Source organism: Rhineura floridana, chromosome 2 (assembly GCF_030035675.1).
Source record: "Rhineura floridana isolate rRhiFlo1 chromosome 2, rRhiFlo1.hap2, whole genome shotgun sequence".
NCBI lineage: Eukaryota > Metazoa > Chordata > Lepidosauria > Squamata > Rhineuridae > Rhineura > Rhineura floridana.
Window position 1 is genome coordinate 91657780 of NC_084481.1, and position 25135 is coordinate 91682914.

General features: G+C 42.2%; 1 protein-coding gene across 3 annotated transcripts in view; it reads right to left on the minus strand.

Annotated features, from left to right (window-relative positions):
- Positions 1-2042: 2042 nt before the first annotated feature.
- USP37 (ubiquitin specific peptidase 37) overlaps positions 2043-25135 on the minus strand; it is a 51997-nt gene continuing 28904 nt past the window's right edge. For 2 of the 3 annotated variants that reach the window (XM_061609288.1, XM_061609287.1), the window contains exons 14-24: positions 19725-19804; positions 12404-12568; positions 11812-11877; positions 10925-11069; positions 9555-9810; positions 8488-8654; positions 6830-6893; positions 5271-5386; positions 4062-4131; positions 3515-3653; positions 2043-3155 (exon numbers count right to left, since the gene is read on the minus strand). In XM_061609288.1, coding sequence (XP_061465272.1) covers positions 3068-3155; positions 3515-3653; positions 4062-4131; positions 5271-5386; positions 6830-6893; positions 8488-8654; positions 9555-9810; positions 10925-11069; positions 11812-11877; positions 12404-12568; positions 19725-19804 — 1356 coding nt within the window. In that variant the 3' untranslated portion in view covers positions 2043-3067. The remainder of the gene's footprint in view (positions 3156-3514; positions 3654-4061; positions 4132-5270; positions 5387-6829; positions 6894-8487; positions 8655-9554; positions 9811-10924; positions 11070-11811; positions 11878-12403; positions 12569-19724; positions 19805-25135) is intronic. The other variant, XM_061609289.1, reaches the window with a different exon arrangement.

Sequence of the window (25135 nt, forward strand, 5' to 3'; positions counted from 1 at the left end):
ATGCTTGGTATCTTCAGTGATCTTTCCACTGACTTTAGTTTTATGCCTCCATTTTAATAAAACATTAAGCGTTCAAATTCCAACAGGGACGGCAAAACTGATGCAGAGATTTAACTTCAAGTAGAACAATGGTGCCTAATGCCCTATATCTCATGCTTAGGTGTTCAACTAGATTTTAACAGGCCCATGGCTAGGAAAAAACAAGCTTTTTGTAAGGAAAACCCTTCATTAAAAACAAGTGCTTGGTGATTTCTAAAGTTTTCTTTAGTAAATAACCTGAGCTAATTTCTTAATCCAGCTATATACAAGATTTGTTGGGGCGGGAGGGGGGTTGGCTATAGAGTTTAGTTACTTAGTGCAAACACATTTATGGCTATTTTTCTTTATCAAAATGTTAATATAGCAGAAAGATACAGCAAAAACAGGGCAAATGTGGAAAAGGTAAATTTAGTAGATGCTAAAGCACATATGGAGCAAATTACAAATTCAACTGGGTGAACTCAGGTTTAGTTGCTGCATCCTTTTGAAGCCAAGAATAGTATACTTGAGAATATGTATAAGAATGTTTCGCACCATGCTGCTCTAAAAACAAACCCTCCCTTTAGCAGGCAACAGAATTCTAAACAGCAGTAAATTGCTGCATTTAGGTTCCCACGGCTTCTGTATTTCTCAAGATTATCTATGGCAAAAGACACTAAAAACCACATATTTTAACATTTGGTTTTAAATGTTATCCTGAATGGCTGGGGAAACTGCACAAGGGAATCTCTTGCACTGCTTCAATATTTCATATTAAAGCAGTATACATTAACAAAAATCAACTGAATTCAGAATCTTCCTCCTACAACAGATTTTGAACAGACTCACTGTATATGCAAACCAGAATGTAAATATACATTTCCATACATGCAGGGAGCACTAGATGGTCCCTTCCTTGCTAGCACATTTCAGCTTAGGGAAGAACCTATTTAGAAAGGAGACAGAAGTACTTGACTTGTTGCTTGACATAATCACTATTTGACAGTCACCACTTCTGGTTAAGTGAGAACCATGCCTCCAGTAGAAAGAACATAAACTCTTCTTTCACGTTGTACTCTCCTCAACACTAGATGAAGCAAAACAGTCTTACACACAATTGATCAAGGCGACTATTAACCTGGGCATTCTGTATTTTCTTATTAAGACACTGAACTAGAATATTTTGCCAGTTAATTTATCTTTATCATGTTATCAATATGAAGCTATAGATGTCAAATGACAACTATTTATAGTGTGCATTTACCCGGGAATTTCAGGGGACAACACGACCTCAGAATCAATAAAGGAAGTATAACTTTACTCCTGAAGATTTTTTTTTTAAAGGGATCTTTTCACCAAAAGAATATCCCTTTACTCCTTACTAAAAATCCATTCAAGTAACTTTAACTGTGAACAGTACAAGGTTACAATGACAGAATAAGTTTAAACACTATGCTCTTTTGGAGTGTATTTTAGGAGAACTTTGTTTTGTTTGGCAGATCCTGCTACTATCCTTGACACAGCAAATGTTATTTAGACACAGCCTGTAATTCTATAAACCCTGCAGGGAAATCCTTCTGCAACATATAATACCCGTTGTTTACTGACATCCAGTTTGTGTCTTCTAGCCACAGGACTGTATTTCATATAAAGTTCTAATCATAATTAAAAACAAACCCCAACAAGGTGGGGCACAACCCTCTCAACACCTGTTAACTTTTTTAAACAAGTCTGAGTTAGAGGAGCAAACCAAGAAGCACCTCAATTATTAGCAATTTCATTGCCACAAAAGTAAAAATTAGAGAACTGGAATTAATTTCCAGTATTAAAATGAAGAACTGGAGCAAATTAATTTTATAGGGTGTTTTTTTTTGTCAAACAAGCTATAAAATGAGCTTCATGTTATCCAAATACCTATTAAACAACAAAACCTTGACATCTATGTCCTGAAAATGTCAAACAATCACTTTTGAGAGTTTTCTGCTTTTTCAACCGAGTTGACTGAACTTATCACACAACTAGAATAAAGCCAAGTATATTTTAATGTTTCATCTGTCAGCACACAACTCTTACCCAAAGTAGTGAAGTTGGAAAAGACACACACACATTTCAAGCACGTGCAGTTTTTCAGGGCTGAAGGCTGATGCAAACACAAGGAACACAGAAAATAACTCTTTGTTTGGGCTTCATTTACTGATTAGTATTGGCTAGGCACTGGTTGAAAAAGGCCTGCCAAAAGCTAGGACTTGCACTTCCAGTTAGCTGCTTTTGTCACAGCCAAACTGGGACAGTCTTCTGTGAAACACAGCAAATGTATATACAGATTGATACAGGTAATACACGCACACACACTCACAGAGAAATAAAACCGTTTTGCAAACGGCAGTATTTGGAAAAGAATGCAGTCAAAAAGAATAAAAAAAATTTATAGTTAAAATATACATATATATAATTTTTAAACAAGAACGAAAACGAACTGTGTGAAGATGTATGCAATAGGTTCCAGAGCACCAATAGTTTGTTTCCTGGATCGTTATGATTCTGCAATAAAGAACATAGGTGTCCAAGTTCATCTGTTTCAGCAATGCCAGGATATTCCATTTATAGCCAAGTCAGCTATCTCCACTTTCCAATGAATTTTACAAACATAGTATTTGCCAGATTACAGACTATTGCTTATCTTGCTCTTTTGTGGGGAAGGAATAGAAGGCCTCCCAATTTGCAGGATCTTCTCAGCTTCCTTATGATAGGCGAATGGGCGAACTTGCAGTCTCTTATACTATCTTTTGAGAAGTTTCTGAAGGAGCTATTAAATCCTCTGGCCTGATTAATGCCATGTCTGGCAGAATTATTTCTTGAATATTTTTTTAGAAAAAGGAAACTGTAGATAAAAGAATGCATGGTTAAAGTTCAAAAGGAAGATGCAGAAAGGTCCATTCCTCCTATTCCAAAAGGTTGTCTCAACTATGCGCCCTGAGTTCTCGGGGTTTGTGGCTCCTGCATGTCAGGCAAAAGTTCAGAATATTGTGTTAAGTTAAAGAGACATTCTTCACATGGGCTGCCGAACTGGCTTTCCCACCTCTGTGCAAGGCAGCTGCATATTCTTTTCTGTTTCTAGTAACTCACCAAATATCTCCCTAAGAAAAAGAAAAGAGGTTCATATCAATTAACAAGAAGTGTCTTTATGGGGAAACAAAGGTGTAGGGGTGCAAAAGACAGACAATAGCATTCAAGGGAATTTCCTCAGTTACAGAGATAAAACATGGCACAGCCTGGTAATCTTATATCTTCCTAGTTTAAGGGCTATAAACAGGTTTCTAGAATTGTTATATAAGCAATTCAGGACCAGACTACAGTGAGCAATTAGGAATGCAGGATTACAATTAGAAACACAGAAGCACATTTTAGAAAACTGTTTTAAAGGGGTAAAAATTAAAAATAAAATGTGAATTAAAAGGATTGGACCACATGGAGAATACACATAAAAGACATTTACTTGTGCATATAAAAGAAGATGTAGCCACTCCGATCTCTGTCATTCTGTACAGAGGTCTCTTGAGTTCTGGATACTTCCAAGTCATTGTATGTGAACCATGCTTGCTTGCGAATGTCATATACATCACTAATATAGTGACCTTAAAAATGGTAAAAGAGAAAAAATCTGAGAAACACATATTGTAATTTCCAAACTACATTGAGAACCAAAAGTATTTTCAAACCTACTTGTTTATGAACAAACTGGAAGACTTGTATAAACCCTGTTTTGTTATTTTGAAGAGGACTGCTTTAAACAATTTAGATGAATTTCACTTAAAGTAGCAAGTTTCTCTTGGATAATAATTTCAATGGGCTGCAGCAAGCTTAACTGAGTGTTGAATGTAGGACATAGCATTTAAAATTCTGGAGAAACTCAATTTTTTCAAGCAGCCAAAAAGAAGTATTAAACATTTATTATTTTCCTGCCCTGGGGTTTTTGGTTGCTGAAAAGCCACAAGAGACACGCCTTTCCTATACAGAGCAGGAAGAGGTGATCTTTGCCTTACCTGAGGAGGAAGTGTCTCCAATATGGCTGACGACACTAATGAGTCGATAGGAGTTATGCAGCTCTCCTGTCTGGGGAAAAATTCAATTATTAGCTTTGCTTCATTTCCGATTAGTTTTTCCACGTGACTTAGGAAGGTATGTTGGTTAAAGATTTTAAGGCTTCTAACTATATTGTGCCAAACACTGGAGTAATTCCTTTGAGATCTTGCTAATTTGCTGAGATCAAAACTTACACAAGGAACAGATTGGTAAATCATTGAACTCAGGAGTGGGGAACATATAGCTTCAAAGTCCCTCCCATTCTGAAACCAGCTCTTATAATTCCATTTGTTAAAGTATCCGAACCTGGCATGCCCTCAATGTGCCACTGCAAAGACCATAAGACTCAGTATAGAAGCTCTGGCCTTACTGGGTGACCGAAGTCACAGCCTACATTACATGTCCTAGAGGACAGGTGTAAACCAACAGGCAGAGGGAAAGCACAAAGAAACCATTCTGAAATATTAACAAAACCTATCAGGCACTACAGTCAGAAAATTCTGAGGAATAAGACTGTCTCTTAAACATCTTTAAAACAAAAGTTCAAACCTTTTCACTTTGAGTATAAATAGCAACCTTTCCAAATCATGCAGAACACACACAAAACAAGTCTTCAACATAATTCTAACAGGTGCTTGTATGATTACTTCATCACTAAGAACCCCAAGTTACCAACAACATAATTACTGCGCTGAATGAAATGCTAACTTACTTTACCCAGCGACGGGGAACATGTTGCTGGACTACAAACTACCATTATCCCTGACCACTGGCAATGCAGTCTAGAGCTGATGGGAACTGGAGTCCAATAACAACTAGAAGGTCACAAGTGCCCACTACTGGCTTTAGCCAATAAATCAAGATGCTCACTTGCCCCACACCATCCTTTAAGTGAAGTCAGTATTCCTCCACCCACACCACTAAGATAAAGTGTAACCCACTGAAGTGAATACATGATTAGGCAGGGATTTGAACTGAAGTATCCAAGGACCAGCATCTAACACTATCCACTAAGGAAAGTTTACTAACATTCTCAAAGAGGACTACGTATACCTTACAACCTAAACTATCAAAACAGAAAAGCCACCCTTACGCATTCACACAATTTTTCTTCCACATGTAGTGAAAGAGGGGGAGCAAGAATTAGTCGCAATAGCCCAAATCATCACCTCAGCGTTTCTCTTCAGTTCCTCGGCTTCTGCTTCTGAGTATTCCATGTCCAGAGCATCCTCATTCCCAGAATCCTCATCAGAGCCAAGGCTGTCCAGAAGAGAGCTGTTAAACTCTAAATGCCATGAAAATGATACTGCGTAAGACCTTTGATCATGAGCATATAAAAAATTAACAAGACAATACAGTAACTCACCGCAAATCCAAAATATTGCCCCCTTTTGCCAAAAAAAGCAAGAAAGTAATGGGCACTAAGGAAAGATTATATATACACATGAATATTATCTGTACTTTCAAACCACAGAGCTGAATTTTTAGAATACAAGTAGCATCAATTTTATGCAAGGAAGTATTATCCTTTTAAGACTTAACTGAGGTTCAGAATGTCAGCACCACCTTGCCTCTTCATTCACTCGTGGCAAGAACTGCTCTTTATGACAGAAGTTTATTGTTTCTTAGACTGAGCAATATACATACAAGTTTCAAAAAGTAGGAGATTTGAGGTTCTGTAGCAGTTCATCTTCAGAGGTTTCACAGAAAATAATAATAACAATAATAATAATACCACCACCAACAAGGCAACTGCCCTTCCTGCAGCTACATAAAAAAGTTCCACTTTGATCAAAATACACAATACACAACACACACACACACACTTGCTGCTTGTTATAGGCTTTTCTGTAGATCCCTCTAAACCAAGATTAAATCTCAGGAAAATAAATCCATAGTCTTGAAGGTATGTAACTCTGCGACAGAAGCAGAAACCCAACGTTGTCAAGTTCTACAAATATAGAAATCTGAAATTCACTTTTTTACCATTGGCAAGTCAGGACTGGCAGATCACAGAACAGCCTATATACTGGGGAGAGTACAGCTGATCAAAAGAACAGATTGAGAAGGAGAAGGAAGCACAGAAAACAAGTGCTGGATGTCTATTTAGCATTCTGCTATGCTTACAAATCCTACCAGCATTATATCAACCTCTCTAGTGACAAAAGCTTTATTAATACATGTTTACAGAAGCCTTCCTACGTTGCGTTTAGTGCAAAATTAGTACTTTCCATGTCTAACCTGTCTTGTGGCTTCATGCAGCAATAATATAAATGAACTGTTTTATGTAACTGTCCAACAACTTGTGTCAAATGAATGTAATTTTTGCAGTTGTGATATTCACCGGAAAGCACAGAAAGCTCACTTTGAGGAGAGCTTAAACCATTTATTAGTTTTTTTACAAATGTTTTTAAATGGAGGTGCTACTGAAAAGTTGTAGAAAATAAAATTGCAGGTGATTTTAGGGGGCTCCCTGGCAGAATATCTGAGGAATTTCAAGTGAAGACACAAAATGAGACTAACAAAACAATCCCACTGAAGAGGAGACAAGCTGTCTTTCAGAGTTTACCAGCAGAATTTGCTTTTATAAAGAAGCCAAGGTGAATGAACTAGAGCACACTGTGATACAAACAAAGCACACAAGAAAACATCAGCCTCCTTTCAAGTGCTCTGAGCAGTCATGGAATATTATTAAAAACACATCCCTATTTTCTATTGTACATCTCACCTTGTAGACTTAATTCAGTGGCACGTTTAAGGTCATCATCTTCTTTTTGTTCCCGCGCCTCCTGCTGGGGTAGAGAACCTCTCTTAGTTCACTGAGACATTTCCTGTTCTTTTGATAGGCTTCCTGTTCCCGCCACTGATAACTATGCAACTCCAGTTTCTACAACAAACCTAGTTTCCTGTGCAGGCATGTCTAAGACCAGCAACAGCCAAAATATTCCAAAGGGCCAGCCTTAATTAAGAGGTTGTTCAAGTTGTTAAAGTTTGGTATGCAACACAGCAAGTCCCTAAGTGCCATAACATGCTCTCTACAGCTTTTCTTTTGAAAAGTCTTGAAATGAATGTGAACTGCTTGCAAATCAAAGCACAATAGCCTTGAACAAAATTTCACACAATGTAGCAAGATGTATGATACTTTGCCTAAAGCTAACTGAGAACACAAGCCTTTAACAAAGAGTAGAAAAATCTACTGCAGTTAAGAATTGTAAGAGTATCAGTGCTTGCAGCTTAACAAAAAACAGATTTCACGGACAGGTGCTCTGTATCCCCCAGATGTTCCCTTCCCCACTTCAAACAGATACGTTACAGGGAAAAAACCTCATCATTTGCAACAACTCACAAGGGCTCCTCCCATGCCTACTCAACTTATTTATTGGATTGAACATGTTCACAAAGGCATTCAAATCCAACTTTATAAACTCTTCTAAGCAACTAGAGAATAGGATAAGGGATGCTTCAGCAGGGATTCTGCTCTGCATCACTCCACGATCTGAGGCGAGGGTACTCATGACAGGGCTTTCACAGTATTGGTGCCTAAGTTGTGGAACTCCCTACTGTAGGAAGCCCTTTTTTTAACCTTTTAGTAATTTTTCACAGTGTTGAGGGGGATTTTTTTTGGCCTTTACCCCATTAGTCTTTTGTTTTCTCAGGTACAGTTATTAACTGAGCAATGTTGATACTATCCATGTCTATTGATTTGCTTCTTTTGTCATTTAATTAATTAATTATTTTTACATATAACATTTTTGTATGCTGCCCTTGAGGGCCTCTGGCCAAAAAGCAACATATAAACCAATCGTAATATAATAACACTCTCCTAGAAGACATTCACAGTGTTTCTGTAAAGAAGGATCAGTTGACTTAGGATGGGTTTTTAGCAGCAATGAGATCATGGAAAGGGAATCTTGGAACCACGTCTGGCGATAACATGCTCTTTCCAATAGAGATGGGAAAAAGTGCACTAGGGATGATATTTTTCCATAACTTTTCACTAGCCAAAACTAGTGGAAACATCCCAGGATAATAGCACGCTCTGATTCTGGGTGGGTGGGAGGTCCGAACAGAGGCACACACCTCACTGAAAAGGTTTTTCTATTATGCAACTGAATCCAAACTTCCTAAAACCACTACTCAAAAAGTGTGTCAAATTCAGGTAAGATATTTTTCAGAACATCCTTCTGTAAAACCAGCATTTGTTTATAAAAAACAAGATTAGAAAACAAAGGTCTCTAGTGCCATGTTATGTAAGAGGGCTAAAAAAACCCTTCATACATCTTCTCAAAAGAGACACTGAGTGTGACATGTGATTTCCTAGTTCTACAGGACTCCCTGGGTGGCTGTTGTGATTTCTTGCATTTGAGAAGGAGCATTGGCTCTTACTTGCTCTTGAAGGCTCTGAGCCAAAGCCTGCTGTAGCTCCTGTTCCTCTCTCTCATGCTCCATGTCATAGTGTTGCAGCCAATCAACCTCCCCCTGAGTGCCTTCCGGAGTTTTATTTTCCTTATTCTCATCAAAATCTTTAGTTATCTCAGTGAAGTTGGTAAAACCTATGGAAACAAAAATACCACATTGATGCTTTGTTTTTGGTAGCAGTTGCAGGTAAGTTTTCTTGATGTGATCAGCCTTTTCACACTACTCAAATCAGAGGAACAGAGTGACATCTACCGACTTGAGAGTATTTCAGGATGGATTCTATCAAAGCGGGGGGAAAGCTGTTTTCAACAGTGAAGAACAATTTTCCATCTGATCATGCCTCTAAAAATGAGGAATATTAAGTATGATATTGCATGCTTTTAAAAATCCACACTGAGCAAGGATTTGCAGCCATGTGCCTGAAGAATGTAGCATGAGGAAAATCAAGATGCCAGCTTCATCCTAAGCATTGCTTTTCCTGACTTGTGGCTTAATTTGGTATTCCAATTTTTTAAATTTAGTTTCTAAGATCTAAGAGAAATGAAAGGAAAATTTTGCTTGATTCTCCACTTGGGTTATCTTTTTTTTTTGTCTCTCTTTCTTTCAAACTATAAGCCAACAGAGTAAGTAATTCATTGTAATTTCTGTAATAAAATACTTTGGGCAGACATATTTTTACATGTGAAAGTGTCAAGTACATGCGATGGTATCCAACAAAGTAGTTCCATTTGCACAAGAGAACTACCCCTTCCTCTCCTCTCCCCCCGCCTTCCCCTGATCTGCTGCGGGGGGCTGGGGGACCCGCCAGAACAGATTTAGGGGCCATGCAGGGAGAGGAGAATGAGGGGAAGGTCCACTGCACAACCAGAAGGCCTTGCTCTAACAGAACTGCTTTACTGGATATCACCCATGGGCTCCACTGTAAATTGAAAAATGCATATCCTTTCACATGAAAGTACAATTATTTAGAAAGAATTAATTTTAATACAAACATATGCTAAGTCAGCAAAAACTGCTTGAAACACTATTCTCACCTGATTCTGCAGCTGCTTTGGGTTTCTCCACATCCATTGGTGCCATATTCTCTGGCAACTCCTGCAGCTCATCATCTCCAAAGCCAGTGTCTGGACTATTCGTGGGCTTCTCTTCATCATGGCTCAATGATAGTGATGCTTCTCTCTTGCTAATTTCCAGGACTGCTGCTAGAAGCTCATCCTCACTCATCCCATCAAAGCCAGGATTTGACGGCTCTGAAGCCTTATCACTCTCTGTTTTCGTTTTCTTTGAAGCCTACAAGTGATAAAGGCACAATGTGATGGGCATGTATGACTAACAAATAAGTCTAATGCAACATTACGTTCAGGTCCAGAACTCCCACTGACCACCAGATCTACCAGTGTCAGGTACTGAGGACTGAAGAAACACAATTAAGTCCTCAGAGAGGCTCTCAATTTGTTACTACCTTGACCTATTGCTATCTATGCTGCCTGTTTCAGTGAAGGTCCAAACAAGCCTATGACTATTAGGAACTACTTTTCTGTTTACCCCTATCTATAGGCCAGGTCAGATGTTTGAGAATCTCTCCACACAGAGCAACTCAAGATGAAAAGTTGGCACAACTGGCTGTTGTGAAGTGGTAGATATTCCAGGGAAGGATCCATTCAGATTGTCTTCCTCCACATGCAGGTCCAGGAATTCTTACTCTGCAACATGTGGAGGAATCTTCCAGTGTCTGAACCAGCTAGAGTATAAGCAAAGGTCAAATCAGAAGGGACAACTATAAATCTGCTGAAACCCTAAAACAAAATAGTCAAGTGTGACTGGGGGAATGTTAAAAATTAGAGTGCTGCCAAAAGCCCACAAAGTTGCTGGAGCATGTCCAACCCTCTATCATTATTTTAGGAAAAGGTTACTTCCCAACACACACAGGAAATTTCTTCTTCACACCTCTGAAGGGGCTTGATGGTTTAGGTTGTTTAAAAGAGCTGCAAGATACCAGCGATGAGACTGGCAATCTGGTAACCACTTTTTATAGTGCTGGACTATTCACTTCTCTGTAGGCTTTAGTGCTACTTACTCCCAACTAGGCTGGCATTGGCCATGGCCATAGCCACTGCTCCCAGCTACTGCTTAAAGGGGTGGGTCTGTGCATGCAACACACACACACAGCTTCCCCTCTTCCTGCCTGTTCAATCACCTGCTTTGCATATACGTAATAGAGCAGCTTTCCTCAACCTGAAGTCCTCCAGTTGTTTTCAACTCCAGCTTCCATCATCCCTAGGTGGGTTTTGCTGGCTGGGGCTAATGGGAGTTGCAGTCCAAAGTTCTGGAGGGCATGAGGTTAGGAAAGACAGGTAATAAGAGCATGTATGCTTTCCCTCACCAAACCCCTCCCTCTCCTTACTTTCTCTAGCTCTTCTTGTTGCGGTTCCCTGCTTTGGAAATCACAGTGTTTTTGGCTGTTTGCAACAGGACGTTTCAGTGGTTCATCTTCACTGTCTGAATCTACAGTGTTCAGAATAGGACCTTTAAACTTGAATGAGTACTTTCTGAAAATTAAAAACAGAACCATTATTCCTTACCTTTGAAAAAAATCTGCCACAGTGATAAACAGGTAAAAAATAGTTTCATATAATAGCTACAAGAACTACACAGTTTTAATACAAAAACATGAATAAATCCATTAGCCTACAAGAATTCTTCAGGTCACTTAACATTGACCCTTAAATGGTTTGGTAACCAGTTCAGCAACGTTGAACTGGTTCAGATGCAATACATATAGAACCTGCAACATTTTTACTATTTCAGTGTAACTTCTACAAAATACATGATGCATCTTAAAAAAAAATTATTAACACACATTTAGCCAACTCATTTGTCATGGGAAGCTGTGCATTAAGAAACTAAATGCTCAGCTAAAGCCAGGCATGTGTGGGAAGGGGCAAAGAGGGAGCACATAAGCACATGGCTCATGCCCTGGCCAATAAATTGTTGTCTATCTAGGATTGTTTCATTTATACTTTGTCTTAAAAGGTTAATGAATTAAAACATGACTTTTGTCTCCAATTTAACGAAGGGGCTAAAATACAGTTACTAAACCCAGAAACACCCTCCCCCATGGCCAACATGTTTCAGCCTGCTCACTAATCCCCACACTAAATTAAATTTATTATAAAAGCAAGGATGTACAAGAATAAGACGGGAATAAAACAAATGAATTTAGATGGAATCAGGGTTGCATCTGCATACTTATTCACTGCAGGGTCCATAAACATGAAAATCATTACTCACCGACAGGGTGTGGAAGTGCTTACAGAACAGGAATTCACCATCTGGGATACTTTTAATGGCCGAGAGCTAAATAAAATAAAAGCAAGTGTTAATTGTGCAATACTCGAAAGCCTACTATGCATGACCATTTTGATGGTGACCCAAACACTAGTCTATCGGGCAAAAGAGACTGACAAGAAGACTTTGAAATGAACTAACAATGTTACATTACAAAATGTATGCAAGATAACTTCACCCTTTACACTTTTTGCAATGGTTCTCACTAAGCCAGGGCTGCAACTTCTTCTGGTCTAACTCCTTTTTACAAATCTATACTTTATGGTTATCTTCATTCTTGAGGGATTCCCCACTAGCACCTTCAATTGACTTTACTCAAGTTAATTGGTAAGCCCTGGAAACAACAGGCCAGTGAGCATGATCTGCAAAATAGGATAACTCAGTCAAACCTACAAGATCAAGTTTGTTAAATACAATATGCAAAGGGAACAATCATGATATTTTCCTAAAGCAAATCACCCACCATGAAGTATTTTGAAGGTATTTGTAGGTAAAGGTGAGGTGATTTATTACTGGAATAAAGGGAAGAGCTTACATTGCTGATTGTGCACTCCACCCTAGATTAAGTGGAGACCTTGTGCTTTCTGTACAGTGAGACTGCAATGTTAAAAATCTTGGTATAACCACTTGCTGTCCAACTTTGTGATTGAGAGAGAGTGCCACGTTGAAGCTGTACCGTTTCAGGTGAAGAATCAAGACCCTTCAAGACACAACAATTGGAAACTTGGTAAATTCATTTTGAGGTGTTCTTTATTCCCAGTTAAGAATACGGCTTCCTCAACACACACAACAGACCTTATTCTCTTTTCCCCTGGTTTGCTATCAGTATCAAATAAACCTTGTTCTCTTTGCCCCTGGTTTGCTATCAATACCAAATATGTGGGTAAGAAGGGCCATGTGATTCTACAGTTTTTCATCAAGCACTGAAGTATGCCATGTTTTTGCCCCATTTTTCTTTAGAATGGTCCCTTGGACCCACCTGAAGGGTGATTTTCACAGGTACGCCTGCCATCAGATTGGGTAGTACTGCCATCTAGCGTCCGAAGGCAAGAATGCACTAGAGTTAAAACCTGGGGCTCGAGCCCCTCCCACTCCAGTCTTCATGATGACGAGTCCGAAGTGGTAATCTGAAAGTAACCAAAGGGCAAAAGCCCCAGCAGCAAAGAAAATATACATAGCAAATATCATAGAACTTGCAACATAAGAACAGGTTTTAACTAAAGAAAATCAGACAGAGCACGAAGCACATAGATTGAACAATATACGAAATACTGAACCAATTTCCCCAGAAATCCCCCACAAGGGAGGGACGTGATGGCAGGCGTACCTGTGAAAATCACCCTTCAGGTGGGTCCAAGGGACCATTTTCCACAGGTAGCCTGCCATCAGATTGGGATGTACCAACGTAGCCCCCTAATAGGGAGGGATTCCTAGGAAGTTACAAATCAGAAATAACGTGTTGCAGGACACGTCTCCCGAAAGAGGCGTCAGCTGAAGCATAGCGATCAATCTTATAATGCTTCACAAAGGAGTTAGGGGTAGCCCATACCGCCGCTCTGCATATGTCTGTAAGAGGAGCATTAGTTAGGAAAGCCGCCGTAGTGGCAGCAGACCTGGTCGAATGGGCCGTGATGTTAGACGGCACTGGCAAATTAAGTGACTGATATGCAATAGAAATACAGGCTCGAAGCCAACAGGACAAAGTGGATTTGGACACCTTTTTTCCCAAAGATCTCGGATGAAAGGATACAAATAATGCGTCTGTCTGTCTAATATCCTGGGTGCGAGAGAGGTAAACTTTGAGCGCTCTCCTAACATCCAGCGAATGCCAGGCCTTTTCGAGGGGATGGACCGGCTTTGGGCAAAATTTGTACAATGTCCTGGCTACTGTGGAAGACTGAGTTGACCTTAGGACAGAACGATGGATCCAGCCTCAGGACTACAGAGTCCTTATGGAATACGCAGAGATGACGGGCCGATGACAGGGCCTGTAACTCCGAAATCCGCCTCGCTGAAGTGATAGCCACGAGGAAAAGGACTTTAAAAGACAACAGTCTTAGAGGCACTGAGGCAAGAGGCTCAAATGGAGGTTGCTGTAATGCCTGCAAAACTTTGGAGAGGTTCCAGGATGGAAAGTGGTGACGTACCGCTGGAGAGAGGTGGGTAGCTCCTCTTAAGAAGCGTTTGATGAGCGGGTGAGTGCCTAGGGGTGCTGCCGATGTAGAAACAGACAGAACTGAGGAGATGGTGGAGGCCTGTCTACGCAGGGTGTTCGGTCTGAGTCCCAATGTCATGCCTCTGTGTAGGAACTGTAGAACGTGCTGTACAGTGGCTTGGGGTGCTGAAAAACCTTTAGAAGTGCACCAGCTGGAAAAAGTACGCCAAGTACTCTGATAGATTCGAGTAGTTGACGGACGCCGAGATGCTAAAATAGTGTTTGTGACCCTTGAGACAGACCAGCAGAGATCAACTGTGTCCGCTCAAAAGCCAGGCTGTCAGTCTCAGCCAGTTCGGGTCCGGATGCCAAACTGGTCCTTGGGAGAGAAGATCCGGCCTGATTGGAAGAGTCCAGGGAGCCGCCATTGACATCGAGAGGAGGTCCGAAAACCAGGGTCTGCGAGGCCAGTAGGGTGCTATGAGTAAAATCCGTGTCCGTTCGAGTCGGAGTTTTGTCAATGTCCTGCCTAGGAGTGATATAGGCGGGAAGGCATAAAGGAGCCCGTGTGGCCATGGTGTCGTCAGAGCATCCACTGCTTCCGCCGTTGTCTCTAGGTACCTTGAGAAGTAACGAGGCAGTTGGCAGTTTTGGCTGGAGGCGAAGAGATCCAGTGAGAGGGGGCCGAACTGCCGCTGAAGGAGGGTGAACACAGCTAGATGAAGTTTCCATTCTCCCGGATGGATCGTTTGCCTGCTGAGCCAGTCGGCCGTAACGTTTAGCGTGCCGCTGAGGTGTTCTGCTCGTAATGACAGGAGGTGGGACTCGGCCCAGTCGAAGAGTCGTGTCGCTTCCTCCTGTAGAGCCCTGGACCTTGTGCCTCCTTGTCTGTTGATGTGAGATTTCACGCAAACATTGTCCGTGCGAATTAGGACGTGTTGTAGAGCGAATAGTGGCTGGAAGTGTCTTAGAGCGAGATGAGCAGCCCTGAGCTCCAGCCAGTTGATGTTGTAACTTAGTTCCTGGGTTGACCACACGCCTTGGACAAAGGTGGAGTTGCAATGGGCTCCCCAGCTGGACAGACTGGCATCTGTGGTGATTAGGACTCTGGTTGGGTCCCGGAACGGTGTCCCCTTGGTAAGGGAAGTTGTGGATACCCACCAGCGGAATGATTGCGTCAGAGATTGGCCCAGAGGAATTACGCGATGGTTGGACTTGGAGATGTAGGAGAGCCCATTGTAAAGGTCTGGAATGATGTCGGGCCCACGGAACGATGTGGATGGTGGAGATCATTGCCCCGAGAAACTGGGCCAGAAACATGACATCTGCTGTGGGGCGATGTAGAAGTTTGCCATGGCTGTGATGGAAGCAATACGGTCTGGGGACAGAAAGGACATGGCTAGGGATGTGTCCAGTATTGCCCCTAAGTGCTGGAGGTGCTGAGTTGGTTGTAGGTGACTCTTTTCCGCATTGATCAGCCAGCCGTGAGAGTGTAGTGCCTCTAGGGTGAACTGGATCTGCCTGTTGGCCAAGTCCCGGGAGCCTGCTCGGAGGAGGAGGTCGTCGAGATAAGCATAAATATGGACCCCCTGGAGGCGGAGATACGCCAGCATGGTGGCCATCACTTTGGTGAAGACTCGGGGGGCTGAGGAGAGGCCGAATGGAAGGGCCCGGTATTGAAAATGGAGGTGGCCTAGTGCAAATCTCAGGAACCGTCTGTGACCTGGGCAAATTGGGATGTGTAAGTAAGCGTCCTTCAGGTCGATGGATGCGATAAAGTCCCCTTGTTGTAGAGCCTCTAAAATAGACGCCAGAGATTCCATCTTGAAGTGGCGGTATTTGACGAAGCGGTTGAGGCCCTTGAGGTCTAAGACCGCCCTCCATGAGGAGTCTCACTTGGGAACCGTAAAGAGGACGGAGTACACGCCTTGTAGCTGTTCGGATGGGGGAACAGGCTCTATAGTGGCTATCTCTAGTAGATGTCGTAGTGCGTCCTGCATGATCTTTTTGCGTGCCCTGGAGATGGGGGAGATGCAAAATTTGTCCGGTGGTGTCCGCCAAAATTCTATATTGTAGCCCTGGGTGAAGAGAAGTCTGACCCAGGAGATGTTTGTCAAGTTTAGCCAGATGCTGGAGAAGAAGGAGAGTCTGCCTCCAATGGGGATGGAGTCAGAACTGCCTGCGTTGACGGTTTCCTCTGCCATATGCCTGCCTGCTCTGGTACTGGCCCCTGTATTGTGATCGTTGTCTGGACCAGGGTGCCTTGAAGGGACGGAAATTTGTAGGCCTGGTGTCCCGTCCTCGTCCACCGGGTCGTCCTCTCCGAAAGGGTTGGAAGGAACGGTAAGGGGTAAACCGTCGTCCGGGTCTGCGGTCGTCTCTTTTGGCCGTAGCTAGTGCAGGTTTATGATTGTCCTTGGGGTCGACAAGGACTGCTTTGAGAGCGTCCTCGCCGAAGAGCATATTTCCCGAGTATGGAGCTAAGGATAAGTTGGTTCTGGCAGTCGAGTCGGCGTCCCAATGTTGGAGCCATAGCGTACGACGAGCTACAATTTCGGCTGCAAGGGCGCGTGCACTGTGATGGGAAGCGTCTAACGTGGCGTCGGCCACAAAGGCAGCAGCCTTGTGTATCTTGAGGATACCTTTCCTTAGTTTGGCGGGATCCGGGTTGGGTTCGTCAAGGATATCCTCTAACCACATCATGGAAGCCCGTGAGAAGATAGAGGCAGTAGAAGAGGCCCGGATGGAATGAGCGGAGGCCTCATGGATCTTATAGAAGACAAAGTCAAGCCTCCTCTCATAGGGGTCCTTGAACAGTGATTTGCCTTCCTTTGGAAGGAGAGAACGGGATACAAGATTGGGAATAGGTTGGTCCACCCCCGGGACGTTCAGAAAGGACATGGATTCCGGGTCCAGGGTATAGAGCTTGTTGGCTAAGGAGGAGGAACGACGTGGACGAAGGGGATGGGCCCATTCTTCTCTGGTCAGTTTTTTAATGGGGTCTGGCACGGGAATGAAGTGCTGCACTGATCTGGGGGACTTGAGAACTCTGGCACCCTTGACAGGAGGGACAACCGGTTGAATAAGTTCTGGTTGAATGCCAAGAGTGTCCAAGACTCCACGTGACAGACGAGAGAAATCCGCCGGGTCAAACAGGCGATAGGAGATCTCTTCCTCCTGGTCAGATTCCCCACTCCATTCATCCAGGTCAGTCTGAAAAACGTTCATGTAGTCATCAGACTGAGATTGTTCTATGTCCAATCTACCCCTGACCACCTCATATGGGTTAGGAGAGGGTAGTGGAGCATCAGTATTGTCACCGGGTTGTCTCGCAGAGCTGGGCTGTCGTGAGGTTCCGGGCTGAGAAGACAAATGTAGAGTAGGCTGGGGATGGGATAGGCACCCCAGCAGCTCTCGTAGTTGTTGCAGGAAGTCAGGGGTCAACTATATCCCTGGGGGAGTGGAAGAAGGTAGTGCCTGTTCCTGAAGAGGAATTTGAGGCTGCCCATGCGGAGTTTGAGGAGCTTGACAGGGGAATCCTTCAAACTCTTCCTCTGAAGACTCAGAGGGAGACTGGAAAAGTACAGGAACGGCTGCATGGCGAGGTTTCTCTGGGAGTGATGATACGTAGCGTGCTCTCTTGGGTGCTCCGTGACCAGACAGGTGTTTAGTCTTTGCTTTTGCCTTGGCGTGTTTATGTTTAGCTGGCTGGCGTGGGGATGGACGGCCTGCTTCAGGGGATATTGTCACCTCAGGGTTCAAATCCGCCATGACAATCTCTGAATGACGCCCACAATGGGGAAGGAGCGGTAACAGAGGCAAGGTAAAAATAGTATAGGACAGACTAGAAACAGTATGACAGGAGTGAGTACGCCCAGTACGAGAAAGGTAACAACTCGGGTAAGGTTGGCGCCAAGCTAAGTACACGCACACAATGGGGAAGGTGCGAGACCGCTAGTTACACTGCCAACTTGGCCTTGAGCTAAGTACACGCACACAATGGGGAAGGTGCGAGACCGCTAGTGACACTGCCAGAGAGGTAAGCTTTATTTAAAAATCGCAGTGTGGCCAAGGTTAGATACACGCACTCAATGGGGAAGGTGCGGTACCACCAAGGTGCACAGACTAGTCAATTGGATGTGCACCTACAAATATACACACACACAATGGGGAAGGTGTGGTATAACAGGGCTACTGGATGTGCACCTACAAATATACACACACACAATGGGGAAGGTGTGGTATAACAGGGCTACTGGATGTGCACCTACAAATATACACACACACACTGGGGAAGGTGTGGTATAACAGGGCTACTGGAGGTGTACCTACGAATATACGCACACACAATGGGGCAAGTGTGGTATAACAGGGCTACTGGAGGTGCACCTACAAATATACACACACACGAAGAGGAAGGTGTGGTATAACAGGGCTACCTGATGTATCTGAAGGGAATACTGATTAAGTGAATATAAATTTGATAACCGGAGACTACACAAGTAGGGCTACTTGCTGTGTCTGAGGGGAATACTGAATAGGTGAGTATATGTTTGTTAACAGGAGAGCACACTGCTAAAAAACAGGCGAGAGGGGCGATATCAGTAAGAGTAATTGAGCCCAAGCCGGGTTGAATGAACAGCAGGGCTGAGGGGCTTCTGTAAAAAAATAGAAGAAATTGCAATGGCGGCCGCCGAGGGAGCCGCAGCCGCAAGCTTCCCTAAGGACAGAAATAAATAACAATGGCGGCCGCGATATCGGGGTTGGCGGGAAAAACGGGAGCGCTACAAGAGGCTTCAGAACGGGCGGGGTGTCTACGAGGGAGCCGCAGCCGCAAGCTTCCCTATGTAGAGGCTAAAATATAGACTGAAATAAGGAGGGGGGAGACCGCAGCCGCGGAGCGCCCGCTAAACGAAAAAACAGCAACCGCTGCTGTTGGAGCCTAACAGCCGCGGAGCCCCCGCAAACACGAGAGAGCAGCAGCCGCTGCTGGAGGAGGCTGAGAAGGCTGAGTAATAAACGGCAAAAAGGGGGAGGGGGGACCGCAGCCGTGGAGCCCCCGCTAAATGGGAAAGAGCAGCAGCCGCTGCTGGAGGAAGTTCTGAAAGCTGAGTAACAAACGGCAAAGAAAAAAGGGGGGGGGAGGATCGCAGCCGCGGAGTCCCCGCTAAATGTAAAAGCAGCAGCCGCTGCTGGTGAAGCCTCAGGGAAGAGCCCCGAAGAAATCAAGAGGTAAAAAGATAAGAAGAGTAACAGAATGGAAATAAGACTTAGCTACGCTCTGTCTAAATTCAGATCTGCCTCGGACGGAGGCAAGAATGAAGACTGGAGTGGGAGGGGCTCGAGCCCCAGGTTTTAACTCTAGTGCATTCTTGCCTTCGGATGCTAGATGGCAGTACTACCCAATCTGATGGCAGGCTACCTGTGGAAAATGAGAATTCTGCAGCTGCAAGTCCCTTCAAATAGATATCTTCAAGACCATCTGCTGAATTGCAAATGCATTCTCAAAACTGAATTTGCTCCAACTCCTATTCTCCAGGGATGATGTTATTTTGTTCTGCATTTAGTCAGGTAAGACAGCCATTTCAAAATTAGTATTAAACTCCCCTCCGCCCTCGGTCATTCATCTAGTTCATCTTCAACATGTCTTGAAAGTTACCAGGATTTTCATACAATTTTTGTACCAAGATCATATACCTACCTGGGAAGACGACTGAATTTGTGTGTAACAAGAGCAGATTTTCCATTACACTTCTCACAGGAATATTCTATCTCCTCTGCCTAAGAGACGTAATACATACAATGAATGCAATACAAGGATCGTAATGTATCAAACATTATGTAACTTTCTTTCTCAGCAAGGTAGTGACCACCTTGTATTTCAGAATACAATGTTTTAAAACAGCAATAAAATAAAAAGCAGTTAACAAATAATCTGAATGCTTTCACATCCATTATAGTGCTCTGTAGGAGGCTGTCTGCAATCAACTAAGGCATAACTAATGCCCATGTGGAAGCACTGAAATAAGTGTTTTGTTATAGCACAATCCCATGCAGGGGAAGGTTGGGTGTTGCTGACCTGAATCTTAATGGGGTAAAATTGTCCCTGAAGGATCAGGTCCGCAGCCTCGGGGTTGTTCTTGATTCCAAGCTGTCCATGGAGGCTCAGATTTTGGCAGTGAGCCGGGCAGCTTGGTATCAACTACACCTCATACGGAGGTTGCAACCCTACCTTCCTATTCATCAGCTCCCACTGGTGGTACATGCCCTGGTCACCTCTCGATTAGACTACTGCAATGCGCTCTACGTGGGGTTACCCTTGAAAACGGTCCAGAAACTACAACTGGTGCAGAACGCGGCGGCACGCCTGCTTACAAACAGCCGCCGCCGTGATCACATCACGCCGGTGTTATTTCATCTACATTGGCTTCCAGTTGTTTTCCGGGCCCAATTCAAGGTGTTGGTCTTAACCTTTAAATCCCTATACGGTCTCGGCCCAGTTTACCTGAAGGAGCACCTCCAGTACCACCAATTATGCCGCCCGACCAGATCAGCCACACAGGGCCTTCTCTCCATCCCACCAACGAAAACAGCTAGGTTGGTGGGGACTAGAGAGAGGGCATTCTCAGTGGCGGCCCCCACTCTCTGGAACTCCCTCCCTTTCGATCTTCACCATGCCCCTTCCCTAGATACATTTCGCCGAGCCTTAAAAACATGGCTCTTTGGACAGGCCTTTGGGGTCCCCGGGGTGGGCTAATTTCTTTGTTTTGATTTAAAATTATCTATTGATGGCCCTGTACTGCCGCTTTTTAAAATGGTTATTGTTGACTGCATTGTATTTTATTATGTATTGTATTATTATGTATTGTTGAATTTAATGTTGTACGTCGCCTAGAGTGGTTTCGGCCAGATAGGCGACACAAAAATTAAATTTATTATTATTATTATTATCTTTTCTCAGAAGTCCCACTATTTTCAATGGGATTTAATCCCAAGTAAACGTGCACAGGATTGCAGCCTAAATTTTATATTTTAATTGGATACCAATGTTAGAACAACATACATGCTAGCTGATGCTGGTTAGAATTTTGATGCTGGTCACTGGCTGGTATACAAGTTGCCTTGAACCTTCCAAACCAGTAGAATAAATCATACACACAAATTCTTGAACTTGAATCTAGGAGTTCTGGGGTTCAGATTATCAGTTTGGCACTGAAAAGGCAACCTTGACATGTGTAGGGTCAAAGATAAGTGGCATAGAAGAATGCTGCTCTTCCTTCTTGATGTGTGTTCTTCATGCTACTGTCCAAAGTAAGTAGAGTGAGAAAGGCAATTCTTCTAGGTACTACAATATAGAGAAGGGGTGGTTGCCCAGCCTCAAACAGGATTCTAATACAAAAATTGGACAGAACATTTTAACGCCCCCAACTAAGAACAACCTGTACTTGGCCCCTCAGTGTCAAGAACAGAGTCAGATACTCATTCTGATCCACTTTCTCCTCCTCCACCAATATTTCACAAACCCCTAAACAATTTATGCTCAACCTCAATTACTGAGAGCCTCTGATGAGGTATTGGTGGTGGTTTACCATATTCCTGAGGGTCAGTCAGCCTTTAGTAGGAACTGAGCCTTTTGTGTGGCAGGCGCTGTCCTATGGAACTCCCTGCCAGTACAGAAATCACGTTTACTTGTGATTTCAGACGTCTCCTGAAAACAGGTCTTTGAAATATGAATTTATTTTTTCCTCAATCAGTTTTTATTGATGTTTTTATACTTTTTATTAAATGTTGAGGTTTTACATATTTTTGATACCAGATCAGTATTCAAATACAATCTGCACATGCTAACTATCTCATATTTATTAAATCCCCAGTAAACAATACCCCTCCCCCCCATGCAACGGTATATTTTTTAATGAACTTAAATAATTTATTAGAATGAGTAATATGTTGACAAAAACAAAAAATTACTAGGCATTCAAAATTTTATCTAATCAGAATAAATTGTGGCTTAGGCATTCCAAGTGGCCACATATTGTGTTGGTGGAGTCCACCCGTGTGTTTGACTTACATACATTATGAAGGAGTACCAAGAGTCCACAAAGGTTTCTTTCTTCAACTCGCCCCTTGCTTGTTGGAGCTTGGACGTTAATTTCTCCATGATTGCTACATGCCATATTTGTGACCAATATTGTATTGAAGCACCCTTTAAGATCTTTCCAGTGCTTAGCAATTGTGAGATAATAAGCCATCTACTCATGGTTCTTACATTGTACATTCTTGTTAAGAGTCAATGAATAAATTTGAAATAGCAAGTTGTGATGTTTGATTGATGTCTTGTTTGGTTATTTGATTGATTTCTTTGAAAATGGCATCCCAGAAGGTTTTAACCCTTTCACATGCCCACCACATATGGTGGTACGTGCCAATTGAACCACAACCCCTCCAGCACTTGGGGGAGAGGGTATGGTTCACTCGCCATAGGTATACTGGGGTAGCATACCATCGATGAGCAATTTTTAACATAGTTTCCCGAACTTGGCGGGAGGAAATGGGTATCAAATAGTTATTGCATAATTGTTCCCCATCTCTCCCATCCAATTCCACTGACCAATCCCCTTCCCATCAATGTTTGAGTCCTATTAATTGTTCTGAGCCCATGTCTAGAAGTGAATTGTATAATTTAGAGGTAATTCCTTTTTCTCCATTTTGTGCTGCCACAATTGTTTTCAAAAGATGACAGATTTGATGCTGCTTGTGCTTCAATTTTTGGATGGGAAAGGAAATCATGGATTTTCCTCCAACAGAGCCATTGGAATCCTGATTGACCCACTATTTGTTTGAAATTTCTCTCTTATTAAAGCATTTTTGGGGTAAATATCTCTTAAGCAAAATAGTCCTTGTTCCTGCCATCGTTGCCGTGGTAGATGTCTGTTTTTATTGAAAAAGTCCTCATGAAAAAATAAAGGGACTAAAGAAGGCGGATTAGGTACAAGTCATCATGACCACTGGCCCCAGGTCCTGAGCAAAGCAGTTGTAAATGGACTTTTATTGGCTTGAGTTATTATTTTGTTTGCCTTTGTTCTAAGGAGCCATATTCCCAACAGAATGCCTTGTATTTCAGTATTTTCTAATTGAGTCATTTTTTTAAATTCTCATCTATTATCAGTTGCACTAGATGGTATAGCTGGTTGCCATCATAGTAAAATTTTATATGAGGGATTCCCCACCCTTGGTAGTTTTGCAGAATATTTTTTTAATCCTAGGGGATTTTTTTTCAAAAATGAAATGACTTAGTTCTTTTTTCCAAATTTTAAGTTGTTTTTCAGCTATATATATACTAGGAGTGCATGAAAGAGAAATGTTAGTCTAGGTAAGACATTCTTTTTTTGCAACTATTTGAGCAGATAGGGAGCTTTAATCTGGTCCACCAATTCATGTCTGCCTTTACGATGTATCACAAAGGTCTGTAATTAACCGGGAACAGTTTATTCATATTTTTATGTATTTGTATGTCTAGATATCTCAACTGCTTCAGGCATAAATGAATCCTCAAGGCAGATTAGAATTGCCTCTGGGCCACAGGAGGGAATGTGGAATCATAACACTTCAAATTTTTTAAGATTCACCCAAAGCCCAGAAGCATTTGTGAAAGTTTCCAATATGTCTTGGATGTGGGGTACAGCTTCTACTGGGTTTGTAATAAGTAAGGCTATGTCATCTGCATACATATTAACTAAATGCATTTCATTCCCAATTTCAAGTCCCTTTTTTTTAATTGTTTCTCAGATGCTGTGCCAGCGGTTCTATTGCCAGAACGAACAGGAGAAGTGACAACAGGCATCCTTCTTTGGTGCCACAACGTATTTCAATATAAGGTGACTCAATGCCATTAATTTTAATAAATGTTGTTGTTGGGGAATAATTTTTTTAAAAAGTGCTATAAGTTTATTACCAAAATTGTTTGTGTTGCTGATATTAAAAAAGGCCAATGTACACAATCAAACGCTTTAAAAATGTCTAAGGATAAAAAGGCTAGCAGCAGTTGTTTAGTTCTGCAGTGATTAGTAAGATTTAGAATTCTCATGGGGTCAGCAATCTGTCTATGTGGCACAAATCCAGATTGGTCAGAGTGGATCAATTTTGGAATTATACGTTTTAATCTATTAGCTATAACTGAGGTAAATATTTTGTAATCTGTATTAAGTAATGCTATGGGTCTGTATGAATCTGTCAGTCGAGGATCACAATAAGGTTTTAAAAGAACTACAATTCAGATTGAATCCATGTCTATGGAAATGAGTCACCTTGAAATATACCATTATAAAGGTTTAATAATTGTGGGATCAAGACTGATCTATATTGCTTATAAAACTCATTAGTGCAACCATCCGGTCATGGTGTTTTGTCTGTCTTGAGGGATTTGATTACTAATTCGATTTCCTCCATGCTAATGTCTTTCATTAATATTCTTTTATCTGCATCTGACAGAGATTCGAGTTTTGGTTTTCATATAATTTTCTCAATATTTTCTGGGTCCACAGTAATATTTTGATATATGTTTTTAAAGAAAGTAGCAATGTCTCCCTAATTTCCCTTGGAGAGCATGTTATTGAGCCATCTTTCTTTTGTATTGTACTTGTCATGTGCGTTTTCTGTTTCTGTCTAATCCTGTTTGCTATTAATCATAAACCTCTACTGCCAAAGCCGTAAAATCTTTGTTTGGTATTATTGATCCTGGTTCTACTAACTTGAAAGATCTAATTCTTTACCTTTCATTTCTATTTTTTTTGTAAATCTGATGAGAACCTGTTTTCCCATAATCTTGTACTAAACTTTGTATCTCATTGTTTAATTTGCAAATTATTTCTACTTGTGATTTCATATAGTTCCTTCATACAAATTCCCCTAAAGCACAGCTTTCATGGCTTCCCACTGAGTCCTAATTGGCATTCCTGGGGTATCATTCTCTTTAAAGGAATTGTTTAGAGTGTTTTGGATTATTTCCCTGCTTGACTGGATGGTGAGTAATATAGGGTTCAATTTCCAGTCAAAGAGTTTAATAGATCGTGCACTTTCTATAGTTATTGAGACTGGAGCATGGTCTGTGAT